This window comes from Musa acuminata, chromosome BXJ1-7, assembly GCF_036884655.1.
Source record: "Musa acuminata AAA Group cultivar baxijiao chromosome BXJ1-7, Cavendish_Baxijiao_AAA, whole genome shotgun sequence".
Lineage (NCBI taxonomy): Eukaryota > Viridiplantae > Streptophyta > Magnoliopsida > Zingiberales > Musaceae > Musa > Musa acuminata.
Window position 1 is genome coordinate 21,215,673 of NC_088333.1, and position 22,883 is coordinate 21,238,555.

Sequence of the window (22,883 nt, forward strand, 5' to 3'; positions counted from 1 at the left end):
ATTCAATAGATGCTGATTTATCTTTCGATGAATTATTAAATGCCTTCAATGACTTATTTGACGAATGCAAGAGTATAAGTAGAAAATATAAATTGCTGAAAAAGATGCATGATAATCTTACTTGTGAGTTTGATAAGTTAAAAGTCGAACATCATGATAGTATAAATTCATGTATCAAATGTCATGATTTAGAAACTATGCAAAAAGAAAATCTGCTACTCAAGGACACCTTGAAGAAATTCGAGGTTGGCAGCAAGTCATTAAACATAATCCTTGCAAACAAGGGTCACATTCCCAAAAGAAGTGGGATTGGATTTGTGAGGAGTCCTCACCGAAATCCAACTACCTTTGTAAAAGGCCCCATCTTACATGTTCAACACCAAACCAAGTGCAACTTTTGTTGCAAATCTGGACACAAGACACATTGTTGTCCATTCAAGAAAATAAGTCCAAACAAATTAATTTGGGTTCCTAAAGGAACCATGATAAACTCTATGCAACATGATAGAAAATGTAGATCTATTTATGAGGCACCCAAAAGCAAATGGGTTCCTAAAGATCATCCCTTCCTATAAAAACATTAAAAGTCTAGGCCGGAGCAAGAAATAATATTCTGCTCCTTGACTCTCAATGGTCATAAACCAAGAATCAAAAAGGAACTCGCAACGCTTAAGTAACAAGTGGAAGTTGTGAAATCACAAATACGATACAACCTTATTAGAAACGTATGATATCCAAATATGTCATGATCTTAAAAGGGATACCAAACAAACATACGTATGCATGTTAAAAGATCTATCTTGATCGTACAAGAGCTTCTTCCTTAAATAAAAACTCATACGAAATCATCTAACAAACATTAATTGCTCTGAAACTCTCCTCAAGGCAAAGGCTCCCTAATCAAATCATATTAGGTGCTCACTGGCTGCAGTCGGTGGCACCTCTCCAGCTGGCGGTGACACCTCCAGCTATCACGGGTTGCCAGAGGTTGCACCGCTCCAGCCAGAGGTGCAACCGCCAGCAGCTCTGCCCTTTAAACCCATACTAGGGCCGGCTAAGGAACCGACCCCAACTCACCCCCATTTCCTCCTCTACTCTTCCAAGTCTCCTCCATTCCCATTTCACTCCTCTAAGCCTTCCAAATACCTCCCATTTCAGAGCAAAACATCAAGAATCCTTCCTTCTCTTGAAGATTTCACAAAGGTACTCTCTAAGAAGCTCTTAAATTCTGTTTTGTTCTTCATTTACTTTAGCTTATCATCATCCCTCTAAACAATAGTAGTTATGGGATCTAGAAGATCCTCAAGGGACAAGGGAAAGAGGAGATTAGTAGAAGAGTTTGATTTCACTCTTTTTGATTCAAAATACCATGCTGAAAAATTTCCCTCTTTCGAACTTAGATGTATTACTAAGGGAAAATACGTAGATCTAAATGAACTAAGAAACTTAGAGACCATCCAATGGTTTGCGAACCTAGATCTACTTCCAATCTTGCAGATTAATGAACCCATCTATCCTAGGCTTGTTAGATTATTTTACAATAACATACAAATAGATGATGAAGGAAGAATGTCCACCTATCTTTTGGGACAACACATCTCAATCACTGATAAATTTATTTGTGATATGATAGGCATTCTCATAAAAAGCATAGGACTCTACTTTAGAGGATCATGGGATGATGAAAGTATTGGAACATCCTATGTTGAAGCCTTAGGAACAATCTTTGCCACTCCTAACATAGCATTGGTTCCTAAAAGTTGTGAACATCTATTGCCTTTGAACACTAAGATACTTCATTATATCATGACTAGTATAATTCTTCCTAAACAATACCATCATGATGAAATAAGTCAACTAGAATTAGGAACTATGTACTCTATCTTGAAGGGACATGACATCTGTCTTGGCTATCTTATTCAACAAAATATGTTAGAATTATCTAAGAAAGATATGATGCTCCCATATGGTGGTATAATCACTAGAATAATAAAAGCTTACGACATTCTAATATCACCAGAAGAAGAAGTAATGAAAGTAGATCGATACAGCATAATAAACAAAAATCTACTTCACCGACTAAGATGCTACTATAGAAACGGTAACTGGGTTAGACTCCCTAGAAGGACAGATCCCCCTCAGCCTGAACCTGAACCTGAACCAGAGCCGGAAACCCCAGTCTTTAGGAGTACCCAATCTCCTCCGATCCTTCCCCTTGAGGAAACACATCCAGCTGAGCAAACTCATACATCCATCGAAGAAATTGGGATTCGTATGGATCGATTCGAACAGAGACAAGAACGGATTGAACAAAGACAAGATCAAATCCTATCTGAGCTGTAGCAAATTCATAGTCAATTTGACTCTTTGTTTAGGCACTTTAATTTTCCACCGCATCAATGAACTTATTGAACACCTGTTGTTGTTGTAAACTTCTTATAATACTCACTTCTGATGAACTGGCTGTAAACATCTATTGTGGTAAAAGTTACTGTTTGTGATACTCACTTCTTATCATTACTGTTTGTAATGTGTCCAAATTAAGAATGTTGTGCTTTGAAACTAAAAGTTCTGAAAATCTTGTGTTTTAATTTCATTCGAAGAAAACTAGGAATGTTGATATGTCCGAACAGATAAATTTGTTAAATTTTTTTTTTTTTTTCGGACTATGTTGTATGATCAAATCACTTGATTTCCATGATTATATGTGAAAATCTGCAACAAAATCTTGTCCGAATGCATCTTATTTATGAAACAGATTTTCTCGTACACCTTCATGAAAATTGAGTTTCTGAAATAGATTTGATGAAGTGATTCATGTGTATGTATTCCATCTTGCAAAATCTTTACAATGGATTATAACACAAAGGGGAAGAAGTATTTAAAGCAATCTATGTAAAATTCCTCTATAAGCTTGCTATTATTATTTTCTGGTATCATAGTTACTATGCTTTTTGTTGATGACAAAGGGGGAGATATATATGTGAATTGATAAACACTGCCATGATGAGAAATATATGAATTGATGCTATGATTGCCAAACTTGTATTATACCATGTGATGAAATGCTATAATTGATAAACACTTGAAATGTTTGCATTATGATATCAAAAGCTTACATCGCAATTTTTCATGTTGGTATTTGATATTAGCAAACTTGCATGATGATAAAACTTGACATTATGATTTTCATGCAATGAGTTGAACCAATATCACACACACTTGATTGTAGTACTTCTCCTTTTTGTTGATGACAAAGGGGGAGAAGTATGTTGATGACATGACATGTGATGCATAAGTTTATGCATAAGTTCATGTTGACGTGTTGCAAGTATTCATGATGAATATTGCAATGACTTGAATTCAGTTTGAATTCAAGGTTCTATCAATATGGCATATTGATAGGGGGAGTTTGTTTAAACTCCGGGAGTTAAGTTTAACTCCGTCATCAAGTGGTTGTCATCATCAAAAAGGGGGAGATTGTTGAATCTCGTATTTTGATGATGAAACTACTTGATATATGTTTATAATTTAATCTGCGTTTTGAGTGACGCAGGATGCTTCGATGAGGATGAGACAATTAAAGCAGGAAAATCATGTTGTGCCGAAGGAACATGTCAGAAGATTGGACGTCGGGCCGGTGGATCGGTCGACGTATCGACAGAAGGCTTCTGGCCGTGGACTCGGGCATCGGGCCAAGAAGAGCGGGTATTGTGCCAAGGATATCGGAGTTGCGGAGTCGACTGGCCGATTGGGCAATAGGCTGCAGAAGAGGACGATGCGCCAAAGAATCGGACGAAGCGTCGAGGGACCAATGACATGTCGGACAACTTGGTTAATTGCTTAGGAAAATTGTCTCGATCAAAGTTTTGTTTTGTTGTGCAGGATTAACTACGATGAAAGTTAGACAAGCAGCAGGTGTTGCGCCGGAGTCAAGATCATGATCACGTTGGGAGTTCTAGAGTTCGATGGAAGTTCGGACGGTCGTCGGAGGTTCAGCGAGAACAGATCCGAGAAGTCCAGAAGCTTGCCAAGCGAAGCTCGTCGGAACTCACCAAGTGGATCGTCGCAAAGTCCAGGAGTTTGCCGGAAGTCCGCAGAAGCATCACCGAGGGTTCATCGGATGATCGACGGAAGTTCGCCGGAAACTCGCCGGAAGAAGCGATTGACGTACCGAAGCAAAGCTGCAGAAATTGTCTTAGATTTAATCGTAGTTAGCACGGTGATTAAGTTAGAAATGGGAGGTGATCCCATTAGCTTAATCCTGGGGCAATTGGGCCCCTGAAGAACTCAAGTTGGGTCGAATGGTTCAACCCATACGAACCCAAGTAGCTGTGGGAGGTGCAACCGCCCAGGCTAAGTCTCCCAGCGAGACTGGGTGGTGCAACCGCTCCAGCCAGGCGGTGCAACTGCCCACGGCTCAGTCTCCAAGCGAGACTGGGCGGTGCAACCTCCTCTGTCAAGAGGTAGCACCGCCAGAGCTCAAGTTCCGAGCTCTGCCGAGAGGTGCAACCACCGAGCTCGGTCTTCGAGCTCTGGCAGAGAGGTGCAACCTCCTTGGACAGGTGATGCATCGCCTGAGCTCGGTCTTCGAGCTCTGGCAGAAAGGTGCAACCACCCCTGACAGAGAGGTGCATCCGCTTGAGCTCAGTCTTCGAGCTCTGCCAGGCGGTGCAACCTCTCCAGTCAAGAGGTGCAACCGCCTGATCCCGGAATTCCGGGATTTGATGGTTTTGAGCTCGAATTTTGAATTGGGTTGGGGCCTATAAATACCCCACCCATTCAGCACTGAAAAGATACAGACCTACACCGAAATCTTGATCTTTTCTGTGATTCTAAGAGCTCAAAAGTGTTGTAAAGCCTTTAAGTCTCCTCCTTCTGTTCTTCAAGTTTTCAGTTGTAAAGTGAGGAGAGAAAGGTCTGTAAAGGTTGTCTCCTGAGCCTGTCAAAAGGAGAGAAATTGTAAAAGGGCAGTTTGGCCTTCGCCTATTGAAGGAAGGCCCCTAGTTGACGTCGGCAACCTCGTCGGTGGAGGAAGCCAAAAGTGGAGTAGGTCAAGGCTGACCGAACCACTCTAAATCTCTGGTTTGCGTTTATTTTCGAGCACTTTATCATTACTGCAAACCTCCTTCATTACTACTGCTCTCTGCGCTTTCACGAACAAGTTCTAAGTGCTGTTCTTCCGAATATGCATTCAGACGTAAATTCGTATTTTCATACATTACAGTTTACGTTTACGTTTGATTCTGCAGAACTGTCTTCCGTGCTTTTACGAACGAGCTTCTTTGTAGTTTACACTTACATTTTGATCCTATTGATAACTGCAAACTGTCCTCTACAATTTTACGAACGAGTTTTAACATTTAGACGTAAAACTGCATTCAGACGTAAATCGGCTTTCCTCGCTCAATCATCAGATCTCAGTTCACGTTTACGTCTTGATTTCAACTGCATACTACCTTCTGCGAGTATACAAACGAGTTTCAAAGTTTAGACGTAAATCTGCGTCTAGACGTAAAACTGCGTTTAGACGTAAATCTGCATTTAGACGTAAATCTGAGTTTTAGACGTAAAACTGCGTTTAGACGTAAATCTGTGTTTAGACGTAAATCTGCGTTTAGACGTAAAACTGCGTTTAGACGTAAATCTGAGTTTAGACGTAAACTGCGCTTAGACGCAAAACTGCGCTTAGACGCAATCTGCGCTTAGACGCAAACTGCACTTAGATACAAACTGAGAATTTGCTTTTGCATCCTAATAGTTTTTGAACGAACGCAGCTTTTGGTTTTTAATCGCTGTAAGATTTCCGCTGCACTAATTCACCCCCCCCCCCTCTTAGTGCTCTCGATCCTAACACCTTATGGGCTGAAGGGGGAGGTTGTTGGGCTGATGGCCCATATTTAGCCCATGTGGGCTTTATCAGCCCACAGCCCATACCCCCTCTTAACCTAACCTTAATTAAGATTAGGGGGGTGTGGTGGCTGCGTTTTAGAGGCAGATTAAAGCTATAAAAAGGCAGCAACGAGGCAGATCTTTGGAGCGACGAGATTCCAAAGATAAGAAGGAGAACAAGGCAGAAAAGGAAGAGAAAGAAAGGAAAGAAGACAAGGACAGCGCAGAGAGATTGTTCACAATCATCTAGCAGTGTTCTCATCTCAGGTTAGATCAAATCTACAGTAGACTCTTGCTGTGATTACTTGGGGAGGTTTTAGATATTGTGGGCAGTGACGTGATCCTTGTATCCCAGTTATTCTCTTGTGGTTGTTGCTAGGGTTTTGGGCAAGAGATTGAGATTTGTATATTCATTATTCTCATAGTGGATTATCTCTAGTTTGCCCCGTGGTTTTTATCCTTCACATTGAAGGGGTTTTCGACGTATATCTTGGTGTTCTATTTGATTGTGTTTCCATTTTATTCCGCTGTGTATTTTGGTCTTCTAGTATTTGTTCCTATATAAAGGTTATTCCTGTTTATATCTCCATCATAGGTTACTCGAGAGGGATATCGAGATAACTGAACAAATTAATATGCTGTATACCCGTCTATATGATGGAGGTGATTGGTCTCATAACTACTCGTATGGGGACACTAGAGATATAGTGCATGTGCTCATTGGAGAATAAGTTCACCGATTGATCCACTCACGGAATGCTGGATGGTTGATGATACATCATTGTCAGATAATGATTCTGTCATCCCAATTGTGTATCTGGTTCTTAGATTTAAGACACTAAAGATGTCCTATATGAGTAATCCACTCTTTGATACCAGACTTATAGGTCAGGGAGTTTTAAATATAGCACAATCGATCATCGAGAATGACAACTAATTTTACGAGGGTAATTGAGTGTTGATAGAGGATCATCCACTCTCGGTGTTATGAGAGGAATATTATATATGTTCTTGCTCAAGTTGTTAGGATCAAGAGCACTAAGAGGGGGGGGGTGAATTAGTGCAGCGGAAATCTTATATTAATTTAAAAACCAAAAGCTGCGTTCGTTCAAAAACTATTATGATCCAAAAGCAAATTCGCAGTTTGTATCTAGGTGCAGTTTGTGTCTAAGCGCAGATTGCGTTTAAGCGCAGTTTTGCGTCTAAGCGCAGTTTTGCGTCTAAACTCAGATTTACGTCTAAATGCAGATTTACGTCTAAACGCAGATTTACGTCTAAACGTAGATTTACGTCTAAACGCAGTTTTACGTCTAAACGCAGTTTTACGTCTAAACGCAGATTTACGTCTAAACGTAGTTTTACGTCTAAACGCAGATTTACGTCTAAACGTTGAAACTCGTTTGTATACTCGTAGAAGGCAGTATGCAGTTGAAATCAAGATGTAAACGTGAACTGAAATCTGACGATTGAGCGAGGAAAGCCGATTTACGTCTGAATGCAGTTTTACGTCTAAATGTTGAAACTCGTTCTTAAAATCGTAGAAGACAGATTGCAGTTATTAATAGGATTAAAATGTAAGCGTAAACTGCAAGGAAGCTCGTTCGTAAAAGCGCGGAAAACAGTTCTGCAGAATCAAACGTAAACGTAAGCTGTAATGTATGAAAATATGAAGTTACGTCTGAATGCAGATTTGGAAGAACAACTCTTAGAACTTGTTCGTGAAAGCGCAGAGAGCAGTAGTGATGAGGGAGGTTTGCAGTAATGATAAAGTACTCGAAATTAAACGCAAACCAGAGATTTAGAGTGGTTCGGTCAGCCTTGACCTACTCCACTTTTGGCTTCCTCCACCGATGAGGTTGCCGACGTCAACTAGGTGCCTTCCTTCAATGGGCGAAGGCCAAACTTCCCTCTTACAATTTCTTCTCCTTTTGACAGGCTTAGGAGACAACCTTTACAGACCTTTCTCTCCTCACTTTACAATTGAAAACTTGAAGAACAGAAGGAGGAGACTTAAAGGCTTTACAACACTTTTTGAGCTCTTAGAATCACAGAAAAGATCAAGATTTCGGTATTGGTCTGTATCTTTTCAGTGCTGAATGGGTGGGGTATTTATAGGCCCCAACCCAATTCAAAATTCGAGCTCAAAACGATCAAATCGATCAAATCCCAGAATTCTGGGATCAGGCGGTTGCACCTCTCGACTGGAGAGGTGGCACCGCCTAGCAGAGCTCGAAGACTGAGCTCTGCCGATTGCTTCTCTCTGCCAGAGCTCGAAGACTGAGCTCGATGGTTGCATCACCTGGCAGAGCTCGAAGACTGAGCTTGGTGGTTGCATCACCTGGCAGAGCTCGAAATCTGAGCTTGGTGGTTGCATCACTTGGCAGAGCTCCAAACTGAGCTCAAGCTGATGCACCATTCTGCCATAGCTCAAAGACTGAGCTTGGTGAATGCATCACCTGGCAAAGCTCGAGACTGAGCTCAGGCTGATGCACCACTCTGCCAGAGCTCGAAGACTGAGCTCGGTGGATGCATCGCCTGGCAGAGCTCGGAACTTGAGCTCTGGCGGTGCAACCTCTTGGCTGGAGCGGTTGCACCTCCCAGCCTTGCAACCCTGGCGGTTGCACCTCCTGGCTGGGGCGGTTGCACCTCCCAGCCTTGCAACCCTGGCGGTTGCACCTCCTGGCTGGGGCGGTTGCACCTCTCAACCCCACAGCCCAGGCGGTTGCACCTCCTGGCTGGGGCGGTTGCACCTCCTGGTGCAATCAGGGTCCGAATGGTTCACTCCATTCGACCCACTTTGAATCTTTTCAGGGGCCCAATTGCCCCAAGATTAAGCTAATGGGATCACCTCCCATTTTCATGCTTAATCATCGTGCTAACTACGAATATCTCTAAGACAACTTCTGCAGCTTTGCTCCGATGCGTCAATCGCTTCTTCCGGCGAGTTTCCGGCCAACTTCCGTCGATCAACCGATAACCTTCGGTGATCCTTCTGCGGACATCCGGCATACTCCTGGACTTTGCGACGATCCACTTGGCGAGTTCCGACGAGCTTCGCTTGGCAAGCTTCTGGACTTCTCGGATCTGTTCTCTCTGAACCTCCGACGACCGTCCGAACTTCCGTCGAACTCTCGAACTCCCAACGTGATCATGATCTTGACTCCGGGGCAACTCCTGCTGCTTGTCTTACTCTCATCGTAGTTAATCCTGCACACCAAAACAAAACTTCGATCGAGACAATTAATACTAAGCAATTAACCAAGTTGTCCGACATGTCATTGGTCCCTCGACGCTTCGTCCGATTCTTCGGCGCATCGTCCTCTCCTGCAGCCTATTGCCCAATCGGCCAGTTGACTCCGCAACTCCGATATCCTTGGCACAATACCCGCTCTTCTTGGCCCGATGCCCGAGTTCACGGCCCGAAGCCTTCTGTCGATACGTCGACCGATCCACCGGCCCGACGTCCAATCTTCTGACATGTTCCTTCGGCACAACATGATTTTCCTGCTTTAATTGTCTCATCCTGATCGAAGCATCCTGCGTCACTCAAAACGCAGATTAAATCATAAACATATATCAAGTAGTTTCATCATCAAAATACGAGATTCAACAATCTCCCCCTTTTTGATGATGACAACCACTTGATGACGGAGTTAAACTTAACTCCCGGAGTTTAAACAAACTCCCCCTATCAATATGCCATATTGATAGAACCTTGAATTCAAACTGAATTCAAGTCATTGCAATATTCATCATGAATACTTGCAACACGTCAACATGAACTTATGCATAAACTTATGCATCACATGTCATGTCATCAACATACTTCTCCCCCTTTGTCATCAACAAAAAGGAGAAGTACTACAATCAAGTGTGTGTGATATTGGTTCAACTCATTGCATGAAGAACATAGTATCAAGTTTTATCATCATGCAATCTTGGAGCTAGAAGATTTAGCAAGTGTTACATCATGCTTAGAATATTCATGCTATCAAGTTTTAGATATGCAAGTTTTATAACATATAAGATAGCACTTTTGGTAATGTTCAAGATAGCAAGTTCTATATCATGCAAGCTAGCAAACTAGAGATGTTCAAGAAAGCAACTCTTGCTTCTTGAAGATTTTGCTCACTTTGCTAGATGCGCAAGTTAGCATTTTTGCCTCTTGAGATAGGCAAGATAGCACATTTGCTTCTTTTGAGATAGCAACTTTTTGCTTTTCTTTAGACCAACAAGCTAGCAATTTTTACGATATACAAGTTTCACAATATATAAGCTAGCAAAAATTTCGAAAGCAAATGCAAGATAAATTTCTTGTGTAAGCTCATGATTATTGCTTCCTATTGTAATGTGCAAGTTGCAAGTCTTGCTTCTTGAGATATTCAAGATGGTGATGTTCAAGAAGACAACTTTTGCTTCTTGAAATAAGCAAGTTAGCAAACAAGTTTTTGCATCTTCTTGACTTGTGCAAACTAGCTATCTCCCCCTTTGTCATTGTCAACAAGGGAAAAACCCTTTACATCAATTTCTAAATCATGACAAAGGTAAGTAATCATTCTTATTTGTGCATCATTACATTTCAAAAATTTATGCATGATACTGAAAAATCAATCTTCATCATGAGCATTTCAAACATGATATTCAAGCATTCATGATATATCATATTGGCAGCATGATCATAGATATTCAAACGATGGTATCTAGAATTCATTACATCCTATTATGCATGATCATTAACTCCTCATTTGTATTTCATGCATTATTTCATTTCATCTCATAAGGAATATCAAGAAGAGTTATTGGATGATGAGATAAATATTTTATGAATACACAGAATATCATAAGTGTTTCATGTATCCATATTATCACATGAAGCATATTATCATTTTTAAGATTCATAACATGAATAACGTTATTACTATTTCATCAAAATCAGTTTCGAGATTCACATAATATCATGAAATCATTAATCTCGATAAAATGGGAAAAACATTTTCTTTTTAAGTGATTCTTTTAACACATCATAAAAAAGAAAAACTCATTCATAATTCAAGTGATTTACAAGATATCATAAATGAATTTATCACTTGTATTTCACCAAAATCGAGAACTCTAGAGTTAGAAAAATGATTGAAGCATTTAATCTGATTGAAGAATGATTCATATTTAAAGTGTAGCATTTGTCAAATCTGAAATCATCAAGTATAACTTTAATATTTTCATTAAAGTATGTTGATGACATGACATGTGATGCATAAGTTTATGCATAAGTTCATGTTGACGTGTTGCAAGTATTCATGATGAATATTGCAATGACTTGAATTCAGTTTGAATTCAAGGTTCTATCAATATGGCATATTGATAGGGGGAGTTTGTTTAAACTCCGGGAGTTAAGTTTAACTCCGTTATCAAGTAGTTTCATCATCAAAATACGAGATTCAACAATCTCCCCCTTTTTGATGATGACAACCACTTGATGACGGAGTTAAACTTAACTCCCGGAGTTTAAACAAACGCCCCCTATCAATATGCCATATTGATAGAACCTTGAATTCAAACTGAATTCAAGTCATTGCAATATTCATCATGAATACTTGCAACACGTCAACATGAACTTATGCATAAACTTATGCATCACATGTCATGTCATCAACATACTTCAGTTGAAATCAAGATGTAAACGTGAACTGAAATCTGACGATTGAGCGAGGAAAGCCGATTTACGTCTGAATGCAGTTTTACGTCTAAATGTTGAAACTCGTTCTTAAAATCGTAGAAGACAGATTGCAGTTATTAATAGGATTATGCATAAGTTTAAATGCAACCGCTCTGATACCAAAGTATGTTGATGACATGACATGTGATGCATAAGTTTATGCATAAGTTCATGTTGACGACATGACATGACATGTGATGCAGTTTTACGTCTAAATGCAACCGCTCTGATACCAAAGTATGTTGATGACATGACATGTGATGCATAAGTTTATGCATAAGTTCATGTTGACGTGTTGCAAGTATTCATGATGAATATTGCAATGACTTGAATTCAGTTTGAATTCAAGGTTCTATCAATATGGCATATTGATAGGGGGAGTTTGTTTAAACTCCGGGAGTTAAGTTTAACTCCGTTATCAAGTAGTTTCATCATCAAAATATGAGATTCAACAATCTCCCCCTTTTTGATGATGACAACCACTTGATGACGGAGTTAAACTTAACTCCCGGAGTTTAAACAAACTCCCCCTATCAATATGCCATATTGATAGAACCTTGAATTCAAACTGAATTCAAGTCATTGCAATATTCATCATGAATACTTGCAACACGTCAACATGAACTTATGCATAAACTTATGCATCACATGTCATGTCATCAACATACTTCAGTTGAAATCAAGATGTAAACGTGAACTGAAATCTGACGATTGAGCGAGGAAAGCCGATTTACGTCTGAATGCAGTTTTACGTCTAAATGTTGAAACTCGTTCTTAAAATCGTAGAAGACAGATTGCAGTTATTAATAGGATTAAAATGTAAGCGTAAACTGCAAGGAAGCTCGTTCGTAAAAGCGCGGAAAACAGTTCTGCAGAATCAAACGTAAACGTAAGCTGTAATGTATGAAAATATGAAGTTACGTCTGAATGCAGATTTGGAAGAACAGCTCTTAGAACTTGTTCGTGAAAGCGCAGAGAGCAGTAGTGATGAGGGAGGTTTGCAGTAATGATAAAGTACTCGAAATTAAACGCAAACCAGAGATTTAGAGTGGTTCGGTCAGCCTTGACCTACTCCACTTTTGGCTTCCTCCACCGATGAGGTTGCCGACGTCAACTAGGTGCCTTCCTTCAATGGGCGAAGGCCAAACTTCCCTCTTACAATTTCTTCTCCTTTTGACAGGCTTAGGAGACAACCTTTACAGACCTTTCTCTCCTCACTTTACAATTGAAAACTTGAAGAACAGAAGGAGGAGACTTAAAGGCTTTACAACACTTTTTGAGCTCTTAGAATCACAGAAAAGATCAAGATTTCGGTATTGGTCTGTATCTTTTCAGTGCTGAATGGGTGGGGTATTTATAGGCCCCAACCCAATTCAAAATTCGAGCTCAAAACGATCAAATCGATCAAATCCCAGAATTCTGGGATCAGGCGGTTGCACCTCTCGACTGGAGAGGTGGCACCGCCTGGCAGAGCTCGAAGACTGAGCTCTGCCGATTGCTTCTCTCTGCCAGAGCTCGAAGACTGAGCTCGATGGTTGCATCACCTGGCAGAGCTCGAAGACTGAGCTTGGTGGTTGCATCACCTGGCAGAGCTCGAAATCTGAGCTTGGTGGTTGCATCACTTGGCAGAGCTCCAAACTGAGCTCAAGCTGATGCACCATTCTGCCAGAGCTCGAAGACTGAGCTTGGTGAATGCATCACCTGGCAAAGCTCGAGACTGAGCTCAGGCTGATGCACCACTCTGCCAGAGCTCGAAGACTGAGCTCGGTGGATGCATCGCCTGGCAGAGCTCGGAACTTGAGCTCTGGCGGTGCAACCTCTTGGCTGGAGCGGTTGCACCTCCCAGCCTTGCAACCCTGGCGGTTGCACCTCCTGGCTGGGGCGGTTGCACCTCCCAGCCTTGCAACCCTGGCGGTTGCACCTCCTGGCTGGGGCGGTTGCACCTCTCAACCCCACAGCCCAGGCGGTTGCACCTCCTGGCTGGGGCGGTTGCACCTCCTGGTGCAATCAGGGTCCGAATGGTTCACTCCATTCGACCCACTTTGAATCTTTTCAGGGGCCCAATTGCCCCAAGATTAAGCTAATGGGATCACCTCCCATTTTCATGCTTAATCATCGTGCTAACTACGAATATCTCTAAGACAACTTCTGCAGCTTTGCTCCGATGCGTCAATCGCTTCTTCCGGCGAGTTTCCGGCCAACTTCCGTCGATCAACCGATAACCTTCGGTGATCCTTCTGCGGACATCCGGCATACTCCTGGACTTTGCGACGATCCACTTGGCGAGTTCCGACGAGCTTCGCTTGGCAAGCTTCTGGACTTCTCGGATCTGTTCTCTCTGAACCTCCGACGACCGTCCGAACTTCCGTCGAACTCTCGAACTCCCAACGTGATCATGATCTTGACTCCGGGGCAACTCCTGCTGCTTGTCTTACTCTCATCGTAGTTAATCCTGCACACCAAAACAAAACTTCGATCGAGACAATTAATACTAAGCAATTAACCAAGTTGTCCGACATGTCATTGGTCCCTCGACGCTTCGTCCGATTCTTCGGCGCATCGTCCTCTCCTGCAGCCTATTGCCCAATCGGCCAGTTGACTCCGCAACTCCGATATCCTTGGCACAATACCCGCTCTTCTTGGCCCGATGCCCGAGTTCACGGCCCGAAGCCTTCTGTCGATACGTCGACCGATCCACCGGCCCGACGTCCAATCTTCTGACATGTTCCTTCGGCACAACATGATTTTCCTGCTTTAATTGTCTCATCCTGATCGAAGCATCCTGCGTCACTCAAAACGCAGATTAAATCATAAACATATATCAAGTAGTCTCATCATCAAAATACGAGATTCAACACAAGTAAATCCCCGATCAGAATTATTTGGATTGAGATAGTAGAGGAGGAAATAAACTTTGCTACACACATAAGATAAAAACAATAGAAAGAGAAAAAAAAAAAAAAAGATAAATTTATGGTGGATACACTTTGATATTAATTCTATTGAGATGAATTTCATTAAAATTATATTAGGCATGATTTAATTTATCTTTCATTTCTATCGATTTAATTAATGTATACAATGATAGATATTGATTTTGATATTCTTAACTAATTTGATATTATGTTAGTGAAAGAAATAAATGAAGAAAAAATGGTGATGTTCGAAAAAAAAAAAGGGAAGAATAAGAATTGTATGCTTATATTGAGGATATAATATAAGTATCTAATGACTAAGTCTAATTTGTTTATAAAAGAACTAATGCATATAATTTACATGATTTAAAGTCATTTTATTATCCATAAATTATAAAAAATATATGTTATTAATTTTAGACATATGATTTAAAAAATTATTTATTATATTATAGAGATTTATTAATTTATATTATCTGAATTTATATGAAAATATCTATTCAATATTATTTTTGAAAGCATTAAAAATGCATGATTACTATTTGGAAGGATATATGATACCATCATATTTAAAATGACATGCAAAAAGATTTACTTACTTAAACTCTTAATTTGTAAAAGTTGTGTTACTTTGGATGACACTATTGTTGTTCAGTGAGTATGATTATTATATATTAAAATATAATTTAAAAAGACTAATTTCTTTTGGGTCCTGACACCTATATCATGACAATTAAAATGGTTTTGAGCTTATCATTGGGATATAATATTATTCGTAGTCATCAATGCTACTATAACTTCTATTGTAATGTCTATATCTTAGTTACACTTATACTTGTGAGCTATTAACTATATTTATGTTTATTTATAAATAATTTTACTGAGTCATGATTTGAAATGCATATGAATTTTAAGCATTGTAAATTGTATAGATATGAAGAAAATATTTGATATGCATGCATATTTGAAAAACATATATTTAATCAAATCTCGGGTCAAATAATATTTATACAATGAGTACGTGCATGCATTACTTCAAGAGGATGGAGATTGGGCTTCTAACCACGTGCTTCCTCGACACCCACCTCAGTTGCCCACTGACTCTGCCCGATCGACCTCCGCTTCTCCTGAAGCTGATGCTGAAGCTTTTCTTCTGGTTCACCTTCTTGAACGACAGCGTGGTTGGCGTAACGCTCGCCGACACCCCCTTCGGCATGTCGACCTTCACCGCGTAAATCGACGTCGGCTTCCCCACATTGGTCACCGTCCGTGTGTAGCTGACCGACTTCGAACTGTTCGCCCGCAGCTTGACCGATATGGAAGGGTAGTTCAGCTCTCCTTGGGAGATGCTCTTAAGAGACGAGCAGCGCACGGGTTTGCGAGTTAGGGCGCTAACAGCTGAGTCATTGTAGCGGAGGCCACAAAGATACGGAACGTAGTCTTCCTGTGTGAGGTCGTAGACGAGACCTGGATCGATGGCCTGCCGTGGATTCACGTGACCCGCGCCTACGGCGAAGAGGTCGGCCGGGTGGTGCAGCTCGTCGAGGATCGGCCCGCCTGTGTTGTCCGTCACGTACGCTGTCGTCATGATCGCCGATTTGATCGCGGCCGGCGACCAGCCGGGGTGCGCTTTCTTGATCAGAGCTGCGATGCCGGAGAGATGCGGGCAGGACATGGAGGTGCCGGAGATCAAGGCGAAGGCCTGGGAGTTCCACCCGGCGAGGATGTTGACGCCTGGGCCGATGATGTCCGGCTTCAGGATCCCCGGCGTGATTTGGCTGGGCCCGCGGGAGGAGAACGAGGCCACATCCGGCGAGTGGGGCCTGTGCATGACGGTGCCGTGGTAGATGATGTTCGCGATCGGGGTAGAAGTGGAGTTGATGTAGGCCTGGATCTCGAGTCCGTAAGCGTATGGAACCAGGGATGTCGGGAGCACATGGTCGTCGGCTATGATCGTGTACCCGTCTACCGGATAGTTCATGACGATCATCCCGGCACCGCCGGCTTTCTTGACGACTTCACTCATTTGCACACTGTCAATGACGCCAAGCTGGCACAACACTAACTTTCCGCGGACGTCCACACCATCTAAGGTGCCATTGATGCACATGTAGGCGCCATCTTTAGCCGTGACGAAGCCGGGGTAAACGAGAGGTAGCATTTTGGGGTTGAAGGAACGCGGCCGGTGCAGTGATTCCCCATAGAGCTTTCGTCCGTTGCCAAGCTTCACGGAGGCCAAGAAGAGGCGGTCTGTGGTGCTCGCTCCCACCGTAAGTACCCACGGCGCATCGTTATTCACGGAGCCAGGATCAGGCCCCTCGTTGCCGGCTGAGCAGCTGATGAAGACACCTTTGCCGATAGCGTTGAAGGTACCCTGCGCGATCGGGTCCGAGTGGAAGGGAATTGGGTCGGCGCTGATCGAGAAGGAGAGCACGTCGACCCCATCGTCCACCGCGGCGTCCATGGCGGCCAACATGTCGTGACCCATGCATGCGATTTCGTCGCACACCTTGTAGGCAGCGATGTGAGCACGGGGGGCCATCCCGGCAGCGACTCCCGGGGCGAACCCGTTGACGTTGGCACGCTTCACGAACGCCCCGGCGGCGGTGCTCGACGTGTGCGTGCCGTGACCTTCTTCGTCGACGGGCGTGCCAGTCGACCGACGGTCGAGTCCGTCGTGATTGATGAAGGACCTTGCACCGATGAGCTTGTTGTTGCAAGCCGACGCCTTCAAGTCGCAGCGCCCCTTCCACTTGGCCGGCGGCGGCGGCATGCCGTGGTCGTCGTAGGAAGGATGGCCGGGGGTGACGCCGGTGTCGAGGAGGCCGATGATGATTCCTTCGCCCATGTTGCTCTCGTTCCACACGCCCAGCCTCAGTCCCAGGAACTCGGGTGTGTGTGTTGTCTTAAGGCGGTAAACACGGCTGGGGTAGGCGTGCAGAAACCAGTCCATCGTCGACATGGCCTCCACCTCCCTCGGGGTGAGCCGCGCAGCGAAGCCCGTCATGACGTTGCGGTAGGAGTAGATAAGGCGCGAGCGCGGGTCACCTTCTTCAGACTCCAGTCCTAATGGTGTAGCTGCACTCTCCAAGAGAGAGGAGTACCAATCGCTCCATTGGTCTGCGACATCGAAGTCCATCTTCTCGGGGCCCTTGACGTGAACAATGTAAGCCTTCGGCTCCTCAGAGCCGTCGACATGCAAGCCGTAGCGGAGGAAGGAAGCACAGAGGTAGAGGACGAGGGAGAGGGCATGTTTGCTGAGAGACATTGCAGGGATGAGAAGATGCATCACAAAGCAGTGGAGGATGGATATTTAAGAGTGCGGCAGAATACTCGATTTAGTGACGAGTAGCTGTTTGCCAAACCGCCGGAAACTTGATTAGGAAATGGATCTTCTATATCAGGAAAATATTTGTTTGCGCTGAACCAGAATCTAACAGCTGCGCGGACTGTTTGTGTTGGATTTTTTTATCTGTGCTGAACCAGAATTAGATTTGTGACATGGAAATTTTTCTATGGACATATAATGAATTTTGTTTTTAGAAATACCATAATAAGTGGATAGGTTCCATTAAATCTTTCCTGTAAATGCCTTTTTTGTAGTCATCACTTTTTTTTTATTCTACTATTGAATCCATTGATTACTATTTTTCTCAATAACAGCATATTTTAGTCAGAATTTGCAAAACATAAATCAATGTTTGCATCCGCCATCAAATCCTGTTCAGGTAATACAAAAATTTGTGAGCTATAATTGTTGGGAAAAATCTATTAAAACGAAATAATTTTTTTTCTCTCTTTGTGTATCAAAATGGATTCCTCATCTCAAAATACTAACTTGACGCGGAAAACCCAATGTGAAAAAATTACGTGACCGTAGTCAACCTCAAACTTCCACTATCACCAATAATGATAATAAATTTATAATAAATCTTTTTAAAAATAACAAGAGGATCATTATAATATCAAGACCACATATCTTGGCTCAAAAATAGTATATCATCATCACATGAATGGATCTCATCAAAAAAAAAATTCTATATCTCATAAAATGAGTATCATAGGAAAGTACCTTAGAGAGGGTAAATTATGGATTAGCATCATTAGGATTATAGAGCTTACTGCAAGGATTTTTCACATATAATTTGGGTCAAAATTGATAAAGTTTAACCCCCTGATCGTCAAGCAAAAAACTCAAAATTTTATTTTTTTCTCTCCCCGTGCGTCACCACCACTCACTGCAAGCCGTCACATCTCCTCCTTTTTTCATTTCTTTTTTTAATTATTGATAAATTAGATTTGGGCTTACAACCCAAATCATTAGTCTAAGCCTATGTATTGGCGGACTAATAATTCTGCCCCTCCAACTCGGTGGGCTATACTAAGCCCGCTCTTCGCCTACATGCTTCAAGCTTCTCCTTAGGCAAAGATTTTGTCAACATATCTGATTCATTCTCATTAGTATTTACATTTTCCAACTGTAATTCTTTTATCTCAAGCACATCACGAATCCAGTGATATCTCACATCAATATGCTTAGATCTAGAATGGTATGTTGAATTCTTGGAGAGGTGAATGACGCTCGGACTGTCAAAGTAAACAGTATATCCTTCTTGTTTCAAGCCCAATTCTTATAGAAACTTTTTCATCCATAAAGTTTTCTTACAAACTTCAGTAATTACTATATATTCTGCTTCTGTAGTTGATAAAGCAACACAATTCTATAACTTAGATTACCAAGAGACTGCTCCTCCTACAAATATCATCAAGAATCTCGAAGTAGACTTCCTGAAATCAGTATCACCTGTCATTTCTGTATCTGTGTATCATTCTAGGTTTATCACTGTCAAAACATAAACACGGTCTAGAAATACCTCTTAGATATCTTAATATCAATTTCATTATTGCCCAATGTTCCTTTCTAAGAGTCGGTCAGCGAAAGACGTTTCGAGGGGGCAGAATACAACATGAAGCAGTGAAGAGCCAGCAATAACAAGTGTCAGGAAGCAAGGGAAGAAGAGGAATAATAAGAATCGATTGAATGCTCAAACGATGAAGCCTCATTTTCATAGCAACCAGCTTGTTTGCGAGACTTTGAAATAGGCTTATGTGCTCAACAATATTACCACCATCTTTATACTTCAAATTTACAAGTCTTATGAATAGAGAAATTCTATTTTCCATTATCTTTTTCGGAAAGAGATTTTCTAATCTTTGCCAAACAACATCAGCTCTGATTTCATCAGAAATATGCTCATGCAAATTTATGTCCATCCATATTCTAATATAAGCAATAGCTTTTCTATATTGAACCTCTCATTCTTCGTCGTCCATAGTAGAAGGTTTATCTTTAACCTCGATGGGCTTATACAAATCTTTATAATAAAACAAATCTTCTATCATATGCCTCTAAGTTGAATAATTTGATGAGTTCAATTTAATCATATTATCTGACTCTTCCATTTCAATCACATAAGAAAAAAATAGCACAAAACAACCTGTTGCTCTAATACCACTTGTTGGGAAAAACCTGTTAAAGCAGAATAATTCTTTTCCCTCTTTGTGTATCAAAATTGATTCCTCATCAAAATACCAACTTGATATCAAAAGCACATATAAACTAGAACAACATAAACAATAGAACAATGAATCAATTACAAAGTGAGATCAAATTCTTAATATGAAAAACCCAATGTGAGAAAAACTACGAGACCATAGTCTACCTCAAACTTCCACTATCACCAATAATGATAATATGTTTATAATAAGTTTCTCTAAAATAACAAGAAGATCATCATAACATCAAGATCACATATCTTGGCTCAAGAATAGCATATCATCATCGCATAAATAGATCTCATCAAAAGGAAAATTCTAGGCCTCACAAAATGGGTATAGTAGAAAAGTACCTCAAAGAGAGTAAACTACATATTAGTAATATTAAGATTATAGAGCTTGCTACAAGGATTCTCTATGTTCGTTTTTTTTTCTCTTTCCTCTTTCTCTCTGTTCTTTTCGAACTCAAAATCTTATTTTTTTTTGCATCAGAACTCAAAAGCTATCTGTTCTTTTCCACATCAGAACTCAAAATCTTAATTTTTTCTCTCTCCTCTTTGTTCTTTTCTCTCCCTGTGTACTGCCACCACTTCTGCACGCTCTCTCGTTCGCTGCCCTCTGTCTCCTCCTATTCCTTTTTTATTTTTTTAGTTACTGATAAATCAGATTATGGGCTGGAGCCAACAATATTTATGTTTCTTAGTTAGCACATATATAATATATTGCCTTGACATAAATGTGGTACGACATTATAAAAGGATTGTTTTTAAATCTTAAAACAGAACATATTTCGTATATTGGTCTAATTAGTATTTAATTTTATGTGAAATGACATTAGTGATTGAGTATATGATTGTGAACTACATGACTAAAATTTAAATCATGAAAATAACTTCTCTATTTATGGGGGTACGTATATCAATTTAATAACATATTACTTTTTAATTTTTGTTCTTATTTTATTTTTCTTATTGCCATGGTATCGTTGATCGAAGAGTTAACATGGCCTGGTTCAATATTGAAGACATAGATTTGTCCTAGGGTCCCTTCCAGGGCGGATGAGATAGCTTGAGTGAGTAGTTAAGGTGACAAATGGATTCTCGAGGTGTTGTTGGCTTAAGGTGACTGACTCGTGGTCATCTCAAGGTGTGATTTGTCTCTTGAGGGAAGTTCGGGATCATCTCGAGAGGCATCTTGGCCTTGTCCGGAAGTTCTCAGCATCGCTTCAACGTGCTCCTTTGATGCGCTTATGCCCTGCACAAGTAGTTGGAGTCGGGGGATGTCTCGATTCAACTTATTCGACGCTCAAGTCAGTAGAGTAGATGGAGGGGATTTAGTAGAGTTGAGATTGCCTACCCCCATTTGATCTAGAGGCTTGGGTCTTATACCTGAGCAGTCGGTGGCATGAAGCTAGCGATGGGTTAGGGCACATCTTACCCTGCAAGGGGATCATCGATGGTGGTAACTGATGAGCGTGTCCTCTGAAGGATGACATCAAGGTAGGGTGCTTGTGATGATATGCTTTGTCATGGCTTTTGGGCTGTTTGAGATAGGTAGGATATGGCCCCTTGCATTGTTCATCTAGAAGGTAGGGTTGGGGAAATTGCGTCATGTTGTCTAGCTTCAATGCGTGCATACAGGCCTTCCCTTAGCTGTGGTTGAGGTGGCTTATGTAGTTCAGGTGATGGGGTGAGTTGGCAACGCTGTTATTTTCCTTATCATTCGTCCCCTCTAGAAGACGTGCTTTGAGGCCTGAGTAATGGTTTCAAGGCACATCGTTTGGATTCATGGCTTTGCTTTGTTTGGGTGTACCGAGTTACGGGTGCTGCTATATAGCAGCTTCACGTTTCTCGTGATGGTTTTTCATGGGCGTTGGTATCGAGTTTATCCGTCGTAGCAGGATTTTACCGTAATGAGTATAAAGCCCGTCTTGGTGGATCTTGCCTCGACTACCACAGGGGTCCGTCGTGGTAGATTTGCTTTGATCGTCATAGTGAGAGTAGGGATCCGTCGTGGTGAATCTTGCCTTAACCACCATAATGGGAGTAGGGGTCCATTGTCGCGGATCTTGCCTTGACCTTTGTAGCGGGAGTAGGAGTCCATCATGACGGATTTTGCCTCGACCGTCGTAGCTGGAGTAGGGGCCTGCCATGGTGGATTTTGTGTTGACCATCATAGTGATAGTAGGGGTCTGCCATAGCAGGAGTAGGGGTCTACCATTGGGGATTTGATTTAGTAGGTCCATTCTTTTTCCTTTGTTTTTTATTCGGTCTCTCCCTTCTACACTTCGGGAGTTCATTTCGTCTCTAATTTTTTACCTCCCCTTTTCACTTCGGGGGGTCTTCTTCTCTGTTTCTTTTTACCTTGCCCTTCCACTCCAGGAGGTTGCTTTTATCACTGCCTCCCCATCTACTTCAGGAGGCAGGGGCAGGGTCTCCTTCTGCTACTCCCAAGAGAGGACGCTAGTTTGGGGCTCCACTAATGCCTATTGTATATATTGTGATATCCGTGGATCTGTGAAATGAGAATCATATCATAATGAGATCACGATAACGAGATCGATTCGTCTTTAAAAATAAATCATAAATAATCCTGGTCGTAGGTTACTCAAGAGGGATATCGAGATAACCGGACAAACTAGTGTGTTGAATACCCGTCCATATGATGGAGGCGATTGGTATTATAGCTACTCGTGTAGGGATTGTTGAATCTCGGATTTTGACGATGAAGTCAATTGTCATTTGTTGTCTAACCTATATATTGAGATAAGTGTGCAGGATTAACTACGATAAAAGTAAGACATG

The 22,883-nt window shown here is 41.7% G+C and overlaps 1 protein-coding gene across 1 annotated transcript; it reads right to left on the reverse strand.

Annotated features, from left to right (window-relative positions):
• Positions 1 to 15,553: 15,553 nt before the first annotated feature.
• Positions 15,554 to 17,791, reverse strand: LOC135679684 (subtilisin-like protease 4). The gene has a single exon (XM_065193668.1). The coding sequence runs from the start codon at positions 17,789 to 17,791 to the stop codon at positions 15,554 to 15,556; it is 2,238 nt and encodes a 745-aa protein (XP_065049740.1).
• Positions 17,792 to 22,883: the final 5,092 nt, after the last annotated feature.

Coding starts and splice junctions, on each gene's coding strand:
- LOC135679684 (XM_065193668.1), bottom strand. CDS start 17,791: ATGTCTCTCAGCAAACATGCCCTCTCCCTCGTCCTCTACCTCTGTGCT.